The following is a 15,929-nucleotide window of genomic DNA, read 5'->3' as shown; positions in this document are numbered from 1 at the left end:
GTAGATAGAAGTTTGCTTAAGCATATCCAAGAAACACTATATTTGGTTTTTAAATTACCATATTACAGTTCTTTTTTACTGTCTTAGCAGCATTCTTTTCTTATAGCTTTTGCAGTGTTCATATGCTAATTAACATATTTCCACGCAAGAGTGTTTGCTTTAACCACAGTGGGGAATGTGAATGGTTTGTGTATTCATTCATCCTATCTTCATCCAGTGTTCATCTTTTTGTAGTATCCCAGTGGTCAATGTATTTTATTTTATTTTCCACATTCCTAAACCACCTATCATCCTCAGAGAGAGTATTTTGAACATGTTATTTTATCTCTGATCAATAGAGGGCACTCCTATAACAAACATATTATCCTCTGTTCATTCGCCTGCTCAGTGATTATTGTACAGCTATTTTGATATTTCAGAATTCTATGCTGAATATACAAGCTTCTTTACAGACAATAATTAATATAGTGTTCCTACTTCAACAATACACTGTAATCTGAAAGTTCTAGTTTTCTAAAAAATATAGCTGAAATCAAGCAATTTAAGTCAATATTTCAGGTATTAGTATATTCATATGATCTTTTATATAACATCCCTCTAATTCAATATTTGTGGCGGAGAAGGTGTTATCATTGAATTGAACCTTTCTAATCTTTGCAAGTGTAGAAGGCTTATTGAATGATTGTCCTTCTGGCCAACTTTTGCCTTCTAATGTCAATGTCTGAGGTTATTCCTGGCAGTCACTCCTGGCCTTCTAATGTCTGAGGTTATTCCTGGCAGTCACTCTCCAAAATAACTTGTCCTAAGATTATCGGTATTATTACCCTCTCCAAATACATGGTACTAATTAAAATTCTTGGTATATTGAAAAGTTGAGGACAGTACTAGAAACTAGAATTCATATTCATATCAATTCCAAAGATGGGCTACAAGAATGGTGGAAGGTCTTAAGCATAAAACGTATCAGGAAAGACTTAATGAACTCAATCTGTAGAGTCTGGAGGACAGAAGGAAAAGGGGGGACATGATCGAAACATTTAAATATATTAAAGGGTTAAATAAGGTCCAGGAGGGAAGTGTTTTTAATAGGAAAGTGAACACAAGAACAAGGGGACACAATCTGAAGTTAGTTGGGGGAAAGATCAAAAGCAACATGAGAAAATATTATTTTACTGAAAGAGTAGTAGATCCTTGGAACAAACTTCCAGCAGACGTGGTAGATAAATCGACAGTAACTGAATTTAAACATGCCTGGGATAAACATATATCCATCCTAAGATAAAATACAGAAAATAGTATAAGGGCAGACTATCATGAGATCTTTTTCTGCCGTCAGACTTCTATGTTTCTATGTTTCTATATAATGAAAAACATTGCCAAATAGATGCTAGTTTTCACTTTTAGGAAAGATTGTGGAAGTTGGCAATCTTTTCCGAGGACAACTTTCTAAAACCTTCAGGTTTAGATATATGTATAACACTGTTTCTGTCTGCTATAGTCATTTAGTCTTTGAATTATCATCAAAAGATTGTCTTTCCCACATTTTTACACTTGTTTGTGTAAAACACAGGGGAGTTGCAGTTAAATTTAAAAAAATATTTTGGATTCGAATACAGATATGGATTGAAAAAATGGTTAAGGAAAAGCTAGAATTAAGACCAGAGACCTTTTTGTTGGGTATTTTGCCAAACAAGTTTAGTAAATAAGACATATACTTATAGATAGATAGATTTATATAACTATGTATGTTATTGATATTATTTTTTAAAGGTATATGCATTGATATATGTATGGATATAGAGTTAAAAAATAGAAAATATTGGAAACAAAAAATGTATTGGCATAACCTATTGATGTTGGATTTCTGCTCTTTCAACATTGTTATTTTTACATATCTTAGTAATGCTGAATATTTGTGTGGGTATGTGTGTTGTTAATTATGACCATTAATGTGCATGTGTATTTTATAATTGTGATTTATTGTAAATTGATTTGATTTACTCAAACAATGAAACAGAAGTTTAGAGTGTGGTTGTCAAACAGTTAGATTCCTAGCTTGGTTTTTAAAAAGGATCTCATACATTGTGCACTTCTGAAATTTCTGGGTCAAGTCTACATCTGTTTAATTTCAAGTGGGATGTAGAAGACTAGATTTCCCACTAGGAGCCAAGCATGAGATAAATATGCAGTTAATCTAGTCTCTGAATGCAGTTTAAAACATATGTGCAGTTCTTGTGTTTTACTAATAATAGTTTCTCGTAACTGTTCATTGTTTTGCAGTACTTCTCAGCTTTGTGATAGCCAGCAGACTGATAGCACAATTGCATCTATTCCTGACTTAGGAACATTGGCTCCCGAGTTCCCTACTGAGATAAAGCAGTCTGGCCAAGAGACTGGAAAACCCATATCCGGAACCAAGAGGTATGTTTACTCCATTGGGCAGGAGAAAATTCTAGCTCCATTAGGATATCACAATTTTATAAGTGATGTATGGCATGGCGACAACATATTTTATTTAATGTAACTAATACACTAATCAGCTTATGCTACAAATTAGCAAACCCAAGTGGCTGAAATTGAAGGTGCATTTTGAAAATTTCACAAATACACTGTCTTCCTTTTCCTGCTAAACCTGATGGAAAAAATGGTTTTCACCCTATATGTGTTCAGATCAAGCAGATGATTTGCATTTTGATATAAAATCACTGTGGATTTTCTTTTTTACTTTCAAACAGTCAATTGTTGGAAAAAGTACTGTAGTGTTATAAATAGAAAAGAATTGTAAAAAGTGAAAATTGGTCTCTTTTAGTAGTTCTTCATGAAAGATGTCATTAAATTAGAGGCATCTTTTGGTGTAGGTAGAGTGGCATGACATATGAGGTTTGAGACAACATGATGGTTTCTAATGATTTCCTTATAGTGTAAGCTACCTAGAATCTATTGACTGGATGGTGGACAAATTTATAAAAAAATAAATATAGTTAAGAAAAAAAAGAGATTAAAGCAAGATATAAAATGGCAAATGTATAAACTAGCACTAGTTTACCTGAAGCAGGAGGGAGGGTCCTCCCGGTTCAGACCAGTTTGCACAAGCCAGTAACAAGTTACTAACAACCCTCTGTTGATGTCATGATGACATCATGGACCCATTTTGGTCGATGCCATTCCGTGGGCGCCACCATATTTTTATTTTTTTTCTTCTGAGCATGTGCAGAAAACAGGTTTCTGGCACTGTGCATGTGATTACCATCTTGTTTTCAGCTTTTTTTTTCTTTTGGGGGGGATTTGTTTGGCACTGTGCATGTCAAAAGTTCACCTGCACCCACAAGGCACACGTACGCAGTACAGAAGAAAGAGAACCAATATCAAGGTTAATTAGAATCCACCACTGACCTGAAGACATATTTTTTCTGTTTTGATGCCATCCTTTCTTCTAAGTATCTAAATAAAAATTAATATTCTACCTTTCATTCAACCTCTTTTGAGCCGCGGCACAGTTTTTACATTTACAAAATCCTAGGATACACCACTAACCAAAATGACATTCTAACACAGTACGTATTGTAAATATAGTTAATAATATAGTTTCTAAATGTATTTATACTCACTTAGTGTGAAACCTGGGCCTGTTTCGATGAACACAAAAGGGCAGGAATGGTAGAAAGATACACACGAAGCTCTTCCTCAACAATTCTCAGTCTCTCTCTGTTTTTAGTTTTGATAGCAGTCAAGCTTGAGAAGCTCAGCTCACATAGATATGTGTTTGAAAACGGGAGCAATCTTTGTTGGTCAGAATGGGGAACTCCTTGGCGATAGATAACCAAAAGGAAGATCAGCAAACTTTAGCTTTAAACCACGATTAGAAATCAGGACCACGGGGAGGAGTAGCAGCTTCAACTATTCGCCACGGCCACACAATGACAAGTGTGCGGCAGCCCAAGCGGGGACCTTCCTGGGTGTGGACGAGAGGCGGCCTGCTATTGGCTCATCGCTAGTGGTTGGGATGAATCCTAGAATGTGATTGGTCAGTGAGCGTTCCCTGTGCCTCCACTCTTCCTGTCACTGATAGCTGGAGGTATTGTGAGGGGAATGTTTATGTTCGAATGGAGGCGGCTGGCGGCGGGCTGGATAAATGGCCTCCGTGGGCCATATCTGGCACATGGGCTGTAGTTTAATTTCCCCACAGCACACCTGACCATGTCTCATGGCACACTAGTGTGCGGTGGCACACTGGTTGAAAAACACTGTTTTTGAGGATCTCAACCATTATATCCAACCATGACTCCTCAATTTTTCCTTTCCATTATTACACTATCAATTCTTCCTTCATATATAACATTTGTTTTGATAATTGATGATCTTCATTCATTTTCTCTCTTACAAAACCAGATTAAAATATTTTATACTTTTCTTTACTTTTTATTCAAGCATTATTTTATATTTTTATTCACTTTTTAATTACTCTTGACTTAATTTCATTTGCTAAGCATCTTCATTACTATCAATATTTGCAAGCTTTATCATTTTTCAAAATTCAATTTTGAACTTTTTCTTGATTTTTTATTGTGCAGACTTGAACATTAGCAACTTTACATTACTCTTTTTTCCAATTTTTGTTATATCACTGTCATTTCTATACAAAAACTTCAATTATTCTTTCTACAATTACCTTCTTGCAGTTCTATTCTAAATTATTTTGGCAGCATTTTTTTTAAATTCTGTTGTATCTTGTGGAAACTTTTTATTTAGTTTAAAATTATTTTAATTTTTAAAATGGTTCACCCAAAATGAAGTCAAGGAATGCTTTATTTGATGGTCTTAGTATCCAAATCATGGTTTCATATACAGTGGAACCTCAAGATACGAACTTAATTGGTTCCAGGGAAAGGTTCGTAACACGAAAGGTTCGTAAGACGAAACATTGTTTCCCATAGGAAACAATGTAAAGTCAATTAATCCGTGCAACAAAAAAAAAACAACCGCAAAAAAACGCTGCCGCCCGGCTGTCACCTTTAAAAACAGCCGGGCGGCTTCCCTCTCTCTCTCCTTCCTCCCTCCTCCTCCTCTTCCTCCTCCTCCCGTATTCCACCTCCCTCCCAGCCCGCTAGGCAGGCCAGTGGTCCCCGTCACGGCGGCCCGATTGAGGGGCCGGCGGTCTCCGCCAGGGAGAGCTTCCTGGCTTTCGTTCTTGTTGGATTCGTGCGTTTTCATGCCCAGGAAGCTCTCCGAAGTGAGGAGAACCGCCGCTGTCGCCGCTCGGCCGCGCCTCCTCGCCCGCCGCCCGCCCGCCTGCCCAGGATGCAGACCTGCTGCCTCGCCCTGCGCCTGCTGCCGGCCCGATCCTGCGTCTATTGCTTCTGGGCTGGTTCCATTCTGTTCCCTACCGGCCCGATTGAGGGGCCGGCGGGAGGAAAGCGAATGCCTCTCTTCGTTGCGCTGCCTGGCTGGCAGCGGAAGATGTAAACGAGCCCACGGGGCCGGTCTCCGTGGCCGACAGGGAACGGAGCCTTCCATGGCGGCTGCCTGCTGGGCTGGTAAGAGGGGGAGCCGAGCCCAGCCCCGTGAGCTCGGTTACATCTTCCGCTGCCAGCCAGGCCATGCTGGTGGAAGCGCAACAAAGAAAGGCACAATCTTTGGGGTTTTCGCTGGGGGGGGAGGAAGTTAGGAAGGTCCTACCTCTCCCCCCAGCGAAAACCCCAAAGATTGTTTGCTGCCATACGATTTAGCAGCAAAGTGACGTGGATGGATGGAAAGCTGAAACAGCCCGGTTTCAGCTTTCCATCCCTTCACGTCACTTCGCCGCTAAATCGTGTGGCAGCAAACAATCTTTGGGGTTTTCGCTGGGGGGGGAGGAGGAAGTTAGGAAGGTCCTACTTCTCCCCCCAGCGAAAACCCCAAAGATTGTTTGCTGCCATACGATTTAGCAGCAAAGTGACGTGGATGGATGGAAAGCTGAAACAGCCCGGTTTCAGCTTTCCATCCCTTCACGTCACTTCGCCGCTAAATCGTGTGGCAGCAAACAATCTTTGGGGTTTTCGCTGGGGGGGGGAGGAAGTTAGGAAGGTCCTACTTCTCCCCCCAGCGAAAACCCCAAAGATTGTTTGCTGCCATACGATTTAGCAGCAAAGTGACGTGGATGGATGGAAAGCTGAAACAGCCCGGTTTCAGCTTTCCATCCCTTCACGTCACTTCGCCGCTAAATCGTGTGGCAGCAAACAATCTTTGGGGTTTTCGCTGGGGGGGGGGGAGGAAGTTAGGAAGGTCCTACTTCTCCCCCCAGCGAAAACCCCAAAGATTGTTTGCTGCCATACGATTTAGCGGCGAAGTGACGTGGATGGATGGAAAGCTGAAACAGGCGAAAGGCGAGGAAGCCTATTGTAGCAGCTGCCACAGCGGAGACATTTGGGGTTTTGGCTGGGGAGGGAGGGGAAGGCAGGAGGTCCGGCCCTTCATTTGCCCTCCCAGCAAAAGGCAAAGCCGCGCAGCTCCGCATCGCCGAAGGAGGCTTAACCCCACCACTCTGTCCCACCCCTCGGCCGTATCCGGCATAACTTCCTCCTGCCTATCCCCGCTCTTCTGCCGGCCACGGCCGAGGGGTGGGACAGAGGGGTGGGGTTAAGCCTCCTTCGGCGATGCGGAGCTGTGCGGCTTTGTCTTTTGCTGGGAGGGCAAATGAAGGGCCGGACCTCCTGCCTTCCCCTCCCCCCCCCAGCCAAAACCCCAAATGTCTCCGCTGTGGCAGCTGCTACAATAGGCTTCCTCGCCTTTCGCCCGTGCCTGGCGGGAGCTGAAGAGTGCTTTGCCCAGTGCAAAGTTGACAGCAAGCAGCTCCGCAGTCCCGAAAGGAGGCTTAACCCCACCCCTCTGTCCCACCCCTCGCCCGTGGCCGGCAGAAGAGCGGGGATAGGCAGGAGGAAGTTATGCCGGATACGGGCGAGGGGTGGGACAGAGGGGCGGGGTTAAGCCTCCTTTGGGGACTGCGGAGCTGCTTGCTGTCAACTTTGCACTGGGCAAAGCACTCTTCAGCTCCCGCCAGGCACGGTTTTCGCTGGGGGGGGAGGAAGTTAGGAAGGTCCTACCTCTCCCCCCAGCGAAAACCCCAAAGATTGTTTGCTGCCATACGATTTAGCAGCAAAGTGACGTGGATGGATGGAAAGCTGAAACAGCCCGGTTTCAGCTTTCCATCCCTTCACGTCACTTCGCCGCTAAATCGTGTGGCAGCAAACAATCTTTGGGGTTTTCGCTGGGGGGGGGGGGAGGAAGTTAGGAAGGTCCTACTTCTCCCCCCAGCGAAAACCCCAAAGATTGTTTGCTGCCAGACGATTTAGCGGCGAAGTGACGTGGATGGATGGAAAGCTGAAACAGGCGAAAGGCGAGGAAGCCTATTGTAGCAGCTGCCACAGCGGAGACATTTGGGGTTTTGGCTGGGGAGGGAGGGGAAGGCAGGAGGTCCGGCCCTTCATTTGCCCTCCCAGCAAAAGGCAAAGCCGCGCAGCTCCGCATCGCCGAAGGAGGCTTAACCCCACCACTCTGTCCCACCCCTCGGCCGTATCCGGCATAACTTCCTCCTGCCTATCCCCGCTCTTCTGCCGGCCACGGCCGAGGGGTGGGACAGAGGGGTGGGGTTAAGCCTCCTTCGGCGATGCGGAGCTGTGCGGCTTTGTCTTTTGCTGGGAGGGCAAATGAAGGGCCGGACCTCCTGCCTTCCCCTCCCCCCCCCAGCCAAAACCCCAAATGTCTCCACTGTGGCAGCTGCTACAATAGGCTTCCTCGCCTTTCGCCCGTGCCTGGCGGGAGCTGAAGAGTGCTTTGCCCAGTGCAAAGTTGACAGCAAGCAGCTCCGCAGTCCCGAAAGGAGGCTTAACCCCACCCCTCTGTCCCACCCCTCGCCCGTGGCCGGCAGAAGAGCGGGGATAGGCAGGAGGAAGTTATGCCGGATACGGGCGAGGGGTGGGACAGAGGGGCGGGGTTAAGCCTCCTTTGGGGACTGCGGAGCTGCTTGCTGTCAACTTTGCACTGGGCAAAGCACTCTTCACCTCCCGCCAGGCACGGGCGAGGGCGTGGAAGCTTATTGTAGCTCGCCCATGGCCGGCAGAAGATCGCTCTTGCCCGGCTTCCCCGCGAGGCATCAGGTCAGCATTCTGGGCGGGCGGGCGGCGGACGAGGAGGGGGAAAGCCTCCTGCAGCAGCTGCCACAGCCGCCGGCTTCCCCGCCGCCCGCCCCACAGAATGCTGACCTGATGCCTCGCGCGGAAGCCGGGCAAGAGCGATCTTCTGCCGGCCATGGGCGAGCGGCAGGGAGTCGGGGCTGCTGGCAAGCGCCCCAGCCTGGCTGTGACCTTTTAAAACAGCCGGGGGGCTTCCCAGGAGCCTCCGGAAGCCAAACGCCAAACCCGAACTTCCGCGTTCGGCGTTGGGAGGCTCCTGAGAAGCCGCCCGGCTGTTTTAAAAGGTGACCGCCGGGCTGGGGGGCTTCCCAGCACCCCCCCGAACCCCGAACCTGGAAGTTCGGCAAAAGTTCGGGATTCGGGAGGTTGCTGGGAAGCCCCCCAGCCCGGCGGTCACCTTTTAAAACAGCCCGGGGGCTTCCCAGGAGCCTCCCAATGCCGAACCCGGAAGTTCGGGTTTGGCGTTCGTAACTTGAAAAAAGTTCGTAAGAAGAGGCAAATTTTTTCTGAACCCCGGGTTCGTATCACGAATTGTTCGTAAGACGAGGGGTTCGTATCTTGTATTTTGGAAAACTGATTAGTAATAAGTCAGTATAAAATAATAATTTATCCATGCCATAATAATGCCATTAAAATGATTTGCTAAAATCTTAACAACTGAATTATTGTATAAAATCAGTTTCTAATTAAAATTTAATTGTAAATTTTATCCCCCCCCCCCAATATATTCCAAATACATCTGAGGATCCTTTAAACATTCTTAGCATCTGTTGTGTTTACACAAATTATCATTTGAATCCTCTAAGAATTTATATGAATCTTAAAACAACATTTATTTTAATATTTATTTTCCATTAAGTTCTTAAAGATTTACAGCTAACATTTTCTGGCTAAACACAGTAAATACTATAATTCATCCACATTCTTGGAAGCAATGTTTTTCTGACCCAAGAATATGCCATTAGCACAACCAGCATATTTCTGTCGCACTCTATAACATTCTTTTCATTCTGTTCCAAGCAGTTTTCCAATAATCTTTCTATACTTTAAGTCATTTTATAGGGAGATAATGAATGTTGTTTTACCTGAAGCTTCCTTCTGTGTGCACTGTGGGAGAGTCCAAGCCTGGGTTAACTTCCATCTAATTGCCATGATTACTGATAAGTAATAATTATTTGGCATGCCTCCACTGGCACACCATAGAGTCAGTTGTTTTATGAAGAGACTGGCAGGGAGTCAAATGTCATGAAGCCAATAAGTCCATACCCTGAATCAGTAGGGCCCTAGAATGGGTTGGACTGTCCCACAGCACACATAAAAGGAATGTTCAGGTAACACAGAATGTTCTCCTGTGCGTTGCTTGGAGAGTCCAAGCATGGGATATACCCAAGCTTACAGATTCAAAGGCAGTAAGAAGACTGATCCAGGGTCTCCGAAGTGGGGAGAAACCTTTGCGAAACTCTTCTGCCAAAAGACGCTTCTGCAGATGCAGAGGAGTCCAGCCTATAATGTTTAATAAAAGGTGATGTCCACATCACCTCCCTGTAAATGTCTTAAATGTAGGCTTACATGGCCCAAATCACTGTAATAGTTGCAGCCTATGGGATGTTACACTGGCTACCATGGCTCGAGATGCAAATTTTGCTGAATTAAGTGTTGGTTCTGCAGAGACCTCAGCCGCTGCTAAAATTTAGTTTAAATCTTGATGCATGTCCTTGGGAGAGACCATTTGCCTGATCCACAGAATGGAAAAAAGCTGTTGTAGAAGCCCTAATCAACCAGGCTGAAGCAAGATGTGCCTTACATAAGCTTTATGGTCCTCCAATTTCAAACCTTCCGAAATATCAGTAGGAAGAACAGATTAGCCACAGGAGAATCTACTACTGGCAATTGAAAGAGATCCTCCAATTCAGAAGCCATATTGTAATTTTTTTGTTAGTATTACTGGGGATGTTAAGCGAAGCCAGCTGATTCCATTACCTCTGAGTTACGTCCAAAAACATCTTTGGAGCCAGGGCTGTCTTCCTTTCCAGGACTGGCTCTGAAAAGACAGCTTCAGTAGGGTCAAGACCAAACTCGGGATCAAATGTGGAGTGTGACAAACCCATATTTGAAGTCATCTTGGTCTTACACAGGAGAGATTTGAAGAAGGCAATTTAAACAAGTTAGTAAACAAAGACTGGTCCTGAACCAGTTTCTCATCTACAGAGAGGTCCTGGTCTATCAGACTCCCTTTTGATCTGAGCACTGATCCTGATGGACATGTCATACATATTGCTCCTGACGACAAACCTCTATGTTGCAATTCTGCAGTGATCCCCTGGGAAATGGTTGAAGCAATAAGATCCATAATTTACTGTCATCATTCAGTAAAATCTGGGGCTGGAGGTGGCTTCTGAAGCCTACAACAACCAGCCTCCACCCTCCTCACAAACTCCATCACAAGCGTGCAAGAAATATTCCCTGCTGTTGTCTCCCTCCAATAACAATGAAGCAAATAATGCAAACCATAAATTTGAGAATTCCAAATTAATCTCTGTCTCTTAACTCAGGAGACTGAGTAGAGAAAAAGTATGCCTCTTGGGCATACTGAGTAAAACAACTGACTCAGTGAGGGCAGAGAGGAAAAATGGTCAAATAATTATTACTCAGTCCTGGGTAATCAGATAGAAGTTACCCCATGCTTGGACTCTCCAAGCAACACACAGGAGAATTGTATCTTCTAATATTTTTTTCATTTAGAATGCATGTGTTTCTTTCCTTCATTCTATATCTATTCTTTTTTCTTTCATTTCTTTTCTTTTCTTTCATGTCTATTTTCCCATGATTCGTTCTTGACACTACCAAATAATATCTGTCCCCTGTTCATAGTTTCTAATATTCTTCAACATTTGATTACGAAGAGTAAGTAAAAAATGCTGATAGAGATATGAACAGACTTATGTTTAAACCATGTATTTGAAACAAACTTCTAAGTAAATATTCAGAAATCATTGGTCTTTGAAGAGTTTAATTACTCTTCCTGTATCCTTTCAGCTCATTTCCATCAACCCATGTATCCACGTCAGATAAAAGAATAATAACCATTTCCATATTGCATTCATGCCCCAAAATTCATCCTGGCAGACCCTGTCAGAAGTAGGGGGGGAAGAATAAGGGGATATAGAGAGGGTGGAGGGGAAGCAGTGGGTGAGGGGAAGCAGATGTGCCAGTCTGGAACAGAGCCTAGCAAATCCAGGGACATAAGCTTGAAACGGAATGCAAATACCAACCAAAAGACACCAAACTTTAGGATTGCTACCAAAACACCTAGTTTGAATAAGGTTGTCTATTTACAATATATAAACAAGCTAACAATGAATGTTTGTTTGTACTGAAGTACTATAGCTTTAAGACGTAGTGTTCAAAATTGCCATAAGAGGGAGCCAAAAGGCATGATACTCTCTCTGCTCTCACTGCTCTTTTTGCAGATTCACTGTGACTGATGTAGTAAGCTCTGTGTATTGAGTGATAGCTTGATGTATTTGTAAGTTGTAATGTATGTCTGATATGTAAGACAAAGACAGGCTTGTAATATTATTATTCTATTGAGAGTTATTGACTGATTTGAATGTGAATGACCAAACTGTTTAACTTGACTGTGCTATTTGTAAAGCAAACACTATTTTATACATTTTAATGTATCTGTCTTGTATGACTGAATAATCACTCCTATCTCCTGGATATCTGCTGGAATCCCATGTTTTACTCTGTGCATGTCCTTGCTAACTCAAGGATTCTGCACACTCCTTAACACATTGGACATTTATGGAAGGACCAAGGGAAGAGGGCCCAGGAGAAGGGTAAAGCACTGGGTTTACACAAGAATATTCAGATCTGGCTTTGCTTATGCTATAACCACTTGGCTTTAGTAACAAAAGTACCTTTTACTAATAACTGACTCGAAGGTCTTTCCTAAATGCCCAAGCTGGGACAGGCCTGCCACATCTCTACTTTTTTCATTAGCACCATTCCACATACAGCTATAGTAACATACAGCTATGAGTAACCTATGAGCTAGGAATACTTGATGAGCACACACAATTACTACTTATAATAATAATAATAATAATAATTATTATTATTATTATTATTTATTAGATTTGTATGCTGCCCCTCTCCGAAGACTTATACTTATACTTTTTGACAGATATTTTATTCTTTTCATTCAATTTTCAACTTCTATGAATGTAATCACCAAGTCAACTCGACAAGATCATGTCATATTTATTCAAATTTATTCTATCCCTTTCTCTCAGTTTCACAAATGCACACCATGTCTATTTTTTTTTAAAAAATCATTCATTAATTCATGTTCTTTACTATATACTCCTCTTAGATTATAATCCCATGTGCCATTGACGTCAACAAATGACCCGTGAACACTAACCTTCCACTTCCCTTTATGGTTCTAGTTAATCAAGATTTCATATCATGCTTTTTAGTGAGATAAAGGGTAGATTAGATTGCCAGATGTTCCCCCCCACGGCATTATAAAAAATACAATATAGTCAGCTTATTTTGGCAGAATGCCATGAGTTTACCCTAAACCCAATTTTACATTGTTCTGTTTCAGTCAGATTATCTATTCTGAAGACTGCCTTTCAGGGGCAACATAATATTGTTTTACATCTCAAAATTGGGAGATACTATAGTGTACTGACACATTCACTATTTCCCTTTAACAATATGAATTAAATAAAAAATAGCTGACGGTCATTAGGCATCTCTTTTGTAGTCCATACATTACATATATAATTTATGATATATGATTTGAATGTACAATTATTGTTGTTTGGTGTTGATTCTATGATACTGATTGCTTAGTATGGAGAATATATTATTGAGCCACATTCTGAACCTAAACCAAGATTCATTGTTAAAAACAAAATACTGTATGTCCTTCTAATATGCTCAGAAAAATACTGCAGATACTTGTGCTAATATGTTGCTACATATATTAAAAGTAATAACTTGGCAAACTAAAACATTTTTATTTAATGGGAATAAGCCTACAATATACAGTAATATATAATTTTAAGAAAGAGTTTTTGCCATCATTTGGAAATGTTTAATGTATATACAGTATTTAGGTATGTTCCACCTTTGGGAAAACACATGGAAAAATCTGAAAGTGGGTTAATGCTTTTTCATAGGACTTTAGATTGTCTGAAATCTGAGTTCATCTCAGAGAACTTCCAACCTCATCAAATCTCTTAGCAAAGGCAGATTGAAGAACAGATATGACCAGTACATCTGTGTTATTTGAATTGTAGCTCTTTAGATATAGAAGTGATCGTTTGATTCATTTGAATGAAAGTGTTAACCAAGTTTATTAATCATATAATTATTAAATCCCGCTATGAACCACGTTCTATTGAAATATCTAATTTTCAATCAGATGGTTGCACTTTACTTCGCATGTAACCTTCTCATTCCCTCCCCAGTGAAATGAGACACATGCTTGCATAGGTATCAGGTGCAAACCGAGCAGCTGCTGTATGTGGTTTTATGCATTTATATTCTTGTTCATGAAAAGGTCATGGTATGGAATTGAGCTCATTGAGCCATACCTTCCCATGGGACCATGTTTTCTTCCACCCAATTGTTCAAGTTAGCAGCTTAGGGCAACTGTCCTGTGCATTACCCGATTCCTGAAGAAATATATACATTTAACATGCATCAATTAACAGAAGAGGAAGTTGTATGACAGATGATATGTTGTTTTTTCTTCCACATCAGCAAATAAAAGCAAGGGAGAAGAGGGGTCAGAAGTCTGCTTATGTGATGCATATTGCAGGAAACATGTCCCTGTAAATGAATCCATCCCCGAAAAACCAGCACATCAGTAGTTTCTTCTTGGCATTTTTCCTAATGTTGCACATGAGCAGTAAAACATATTACATCTTTACAGGAATTCTGTAATTGATTGCCAGCGTAGCATTTTAATGAGAATTGATTAGAAAAACCATGAACTCAGTTTGTTTTGTCACCCTGTTTGTTTTGTTCTGAGAGTATTGTACAGTGTTATTTTTTCCTTTTTTATGATTCAACGCATTCAAGCTGGAACAAGCCAGGGGTAGAATTTAACATCCATGTTTTTGTAGATAGTTCCAGCCTTAGGTTTATAGAAATTCTCTGTATTGATTTATTGTGTTATGAAGTACTGTGTTTTAAAATCATGATTTGCTATTCCTACTTGTGTTTGCACATTATAAATAAACCAGACCTATCAGAGGATATTGAGACTGAAAAAAAATCCTTTATCAATGAATGGAATTATCAAAGTTACAAGCTTATTATAGGCTTATAATGAAAGTCAGAAGAATTTGTTTCAGATTAAATTTGTGCAGTACTGGTAACAACAGCACTAAGAATGCTTCTTAAAAGAAATTAGGAAAATATTAAGATGAGCTTTTCAATGTGATGTTCTCTACGTTCGTTGGGATTTTAATTACCAGAATATAGCCTCATCACATTGGAAGAATGAAATGTTGAGAAAGTCTGAACAAGGCAAGCATTAATGAACAACAGATGAGAACAACAATACAAAATAAATATTTTAAGTGTGTTATTGAATATGTTTAAGGATTCAAAGGATTTGATTGAAATAATGCAAAAGCCTCATTTTATATTTTTTGTCTGTTTTAAGGAAATGAATAGAAAAAGCAGTTTCATTTCCAGCTAAATCTTGTGCTTTATAGCTTCTCATTGCTGTTAATGCCAATGCAAAACTATTTGCCTCCTTTGCTGGTAAGACAAAGCTTCAAAAGAACAGTAAGCATTTTTATGAACCCAGCTTTTATCCCTAGTTAAATGTAAACATCAATAGATGAGAATTATTATATAATTTTGGCATATGTGCGCTTTGTTCTAATCCTATCTCTGCCTACCCTTCCTAGTTTAAGAAAGGGCTTATAGATATTAATGACAAGATTTCCCCTTTTTCTGGTTCAGTCAGATGGCGTAAAACTTTTGATCTTCTCTCATCTGTCATCCAACTCTGAAATATTTGTCTGCAATAAATAATATAAGTTCCCATCCGTTCTCTTCATCTATAGTACTTTCTTCAGATACTTCCCTTAAGCACTTAATAGACTTTGGCCTTTAGCAATAAATGTAAAATACAAGGTCTATTACAAAGTTTAAGTATATAAAAAGAAAATACAATAAAATACTTACACGCTAAATACAAATAATCAACGTTCTTTGTTTTTACACAGTACAGTAATACCTCATGATACGAACTTAATTGGTGCAAGGAGGAGGTTCGTAAGACGAAAGGTTCGTAAGACGAAACATTCTTTCCCATAGGAAACAATGTAAAGTCTATTAATCTGTGCAACAACAAAAAAACCCCCGCAAAAAAACGCTGCCGCCCGGCTGTCACTTTTAAAACAGGGGGGGGCAGCAGCTGCCACAGCCGCCGGCTTCCCCGCCGCTCACCCGCCCAGGATGCTGACCTGCTGCCTCGCGGGGAAGCCGGGCAAGAGCGATCTTCTGCCGGCCATGGGCAAGCGGCGGGGAGTCGCCCATGGCCGGCAGAAGATCGCTCTTGCCCGGCTTCACAGCGAGGCATCAGGTCAGCAAGAGCGATCTTCTGCCGGCCATGGGCAAGCGGCGGGGAGTCGCCCATGGCCGGCAGAAGATCGCTCTTGCCCGGCTTCCCCGCGAGGCTTCCCCCCTCCTCGCCCGCCGCCCGCCCGTCCAGAATGCTGACCT

General features: G+C 42.0%; 1 protein-coding gene across 4 annotated transcripts in view; it reads left to right on the top strand.

Annotated features, from left to right (window-relative positions):
* The window catches only part of TACC2 (transforming acidic coiled-coil containing protein 2), a 212,089-nt gene that overhangs the window by 101,061 nt on the left and 95,099 nt on the right, over positions 1 to 15,929 (top strand). For all 4 annotated transcript variants that reach the window (XM_070752573.1, XM_070752572.1, XM_070752577.1 and 1 more), the window contains one exon: positions 2,281 to 2,421. In XM_070752573.1, coding sequence (XP_070608674.1) covers positions 2,281 to 2,421 — 141 coding nt within the window. The remainder of the gene's footprint in view (positions 1 to 2,280; positions 2,422 to 15,929) is intronic.

The sequence above is a fragment of the Erythrolamprus reginae genome, chromosome 5 (genome assembly GCF_031021105.1).
Source record: "Erythrolamprus reginae isolate rEryReg1 chromosome 5, rEryReg1.hap1, whole genome shotgun sequence".
In the NCBI taxonomy this organism is placed as follows: domain Eukaryota; kingdom Metazoa; phylum Chordata; class Lepidosauria; order Squamata; family Dipsadidae; genus Erythrolamprus; species Erythrolamprus reginae.
This window is presented reverse-complemented; position numbering and strand designations above follow the sequence as displayed.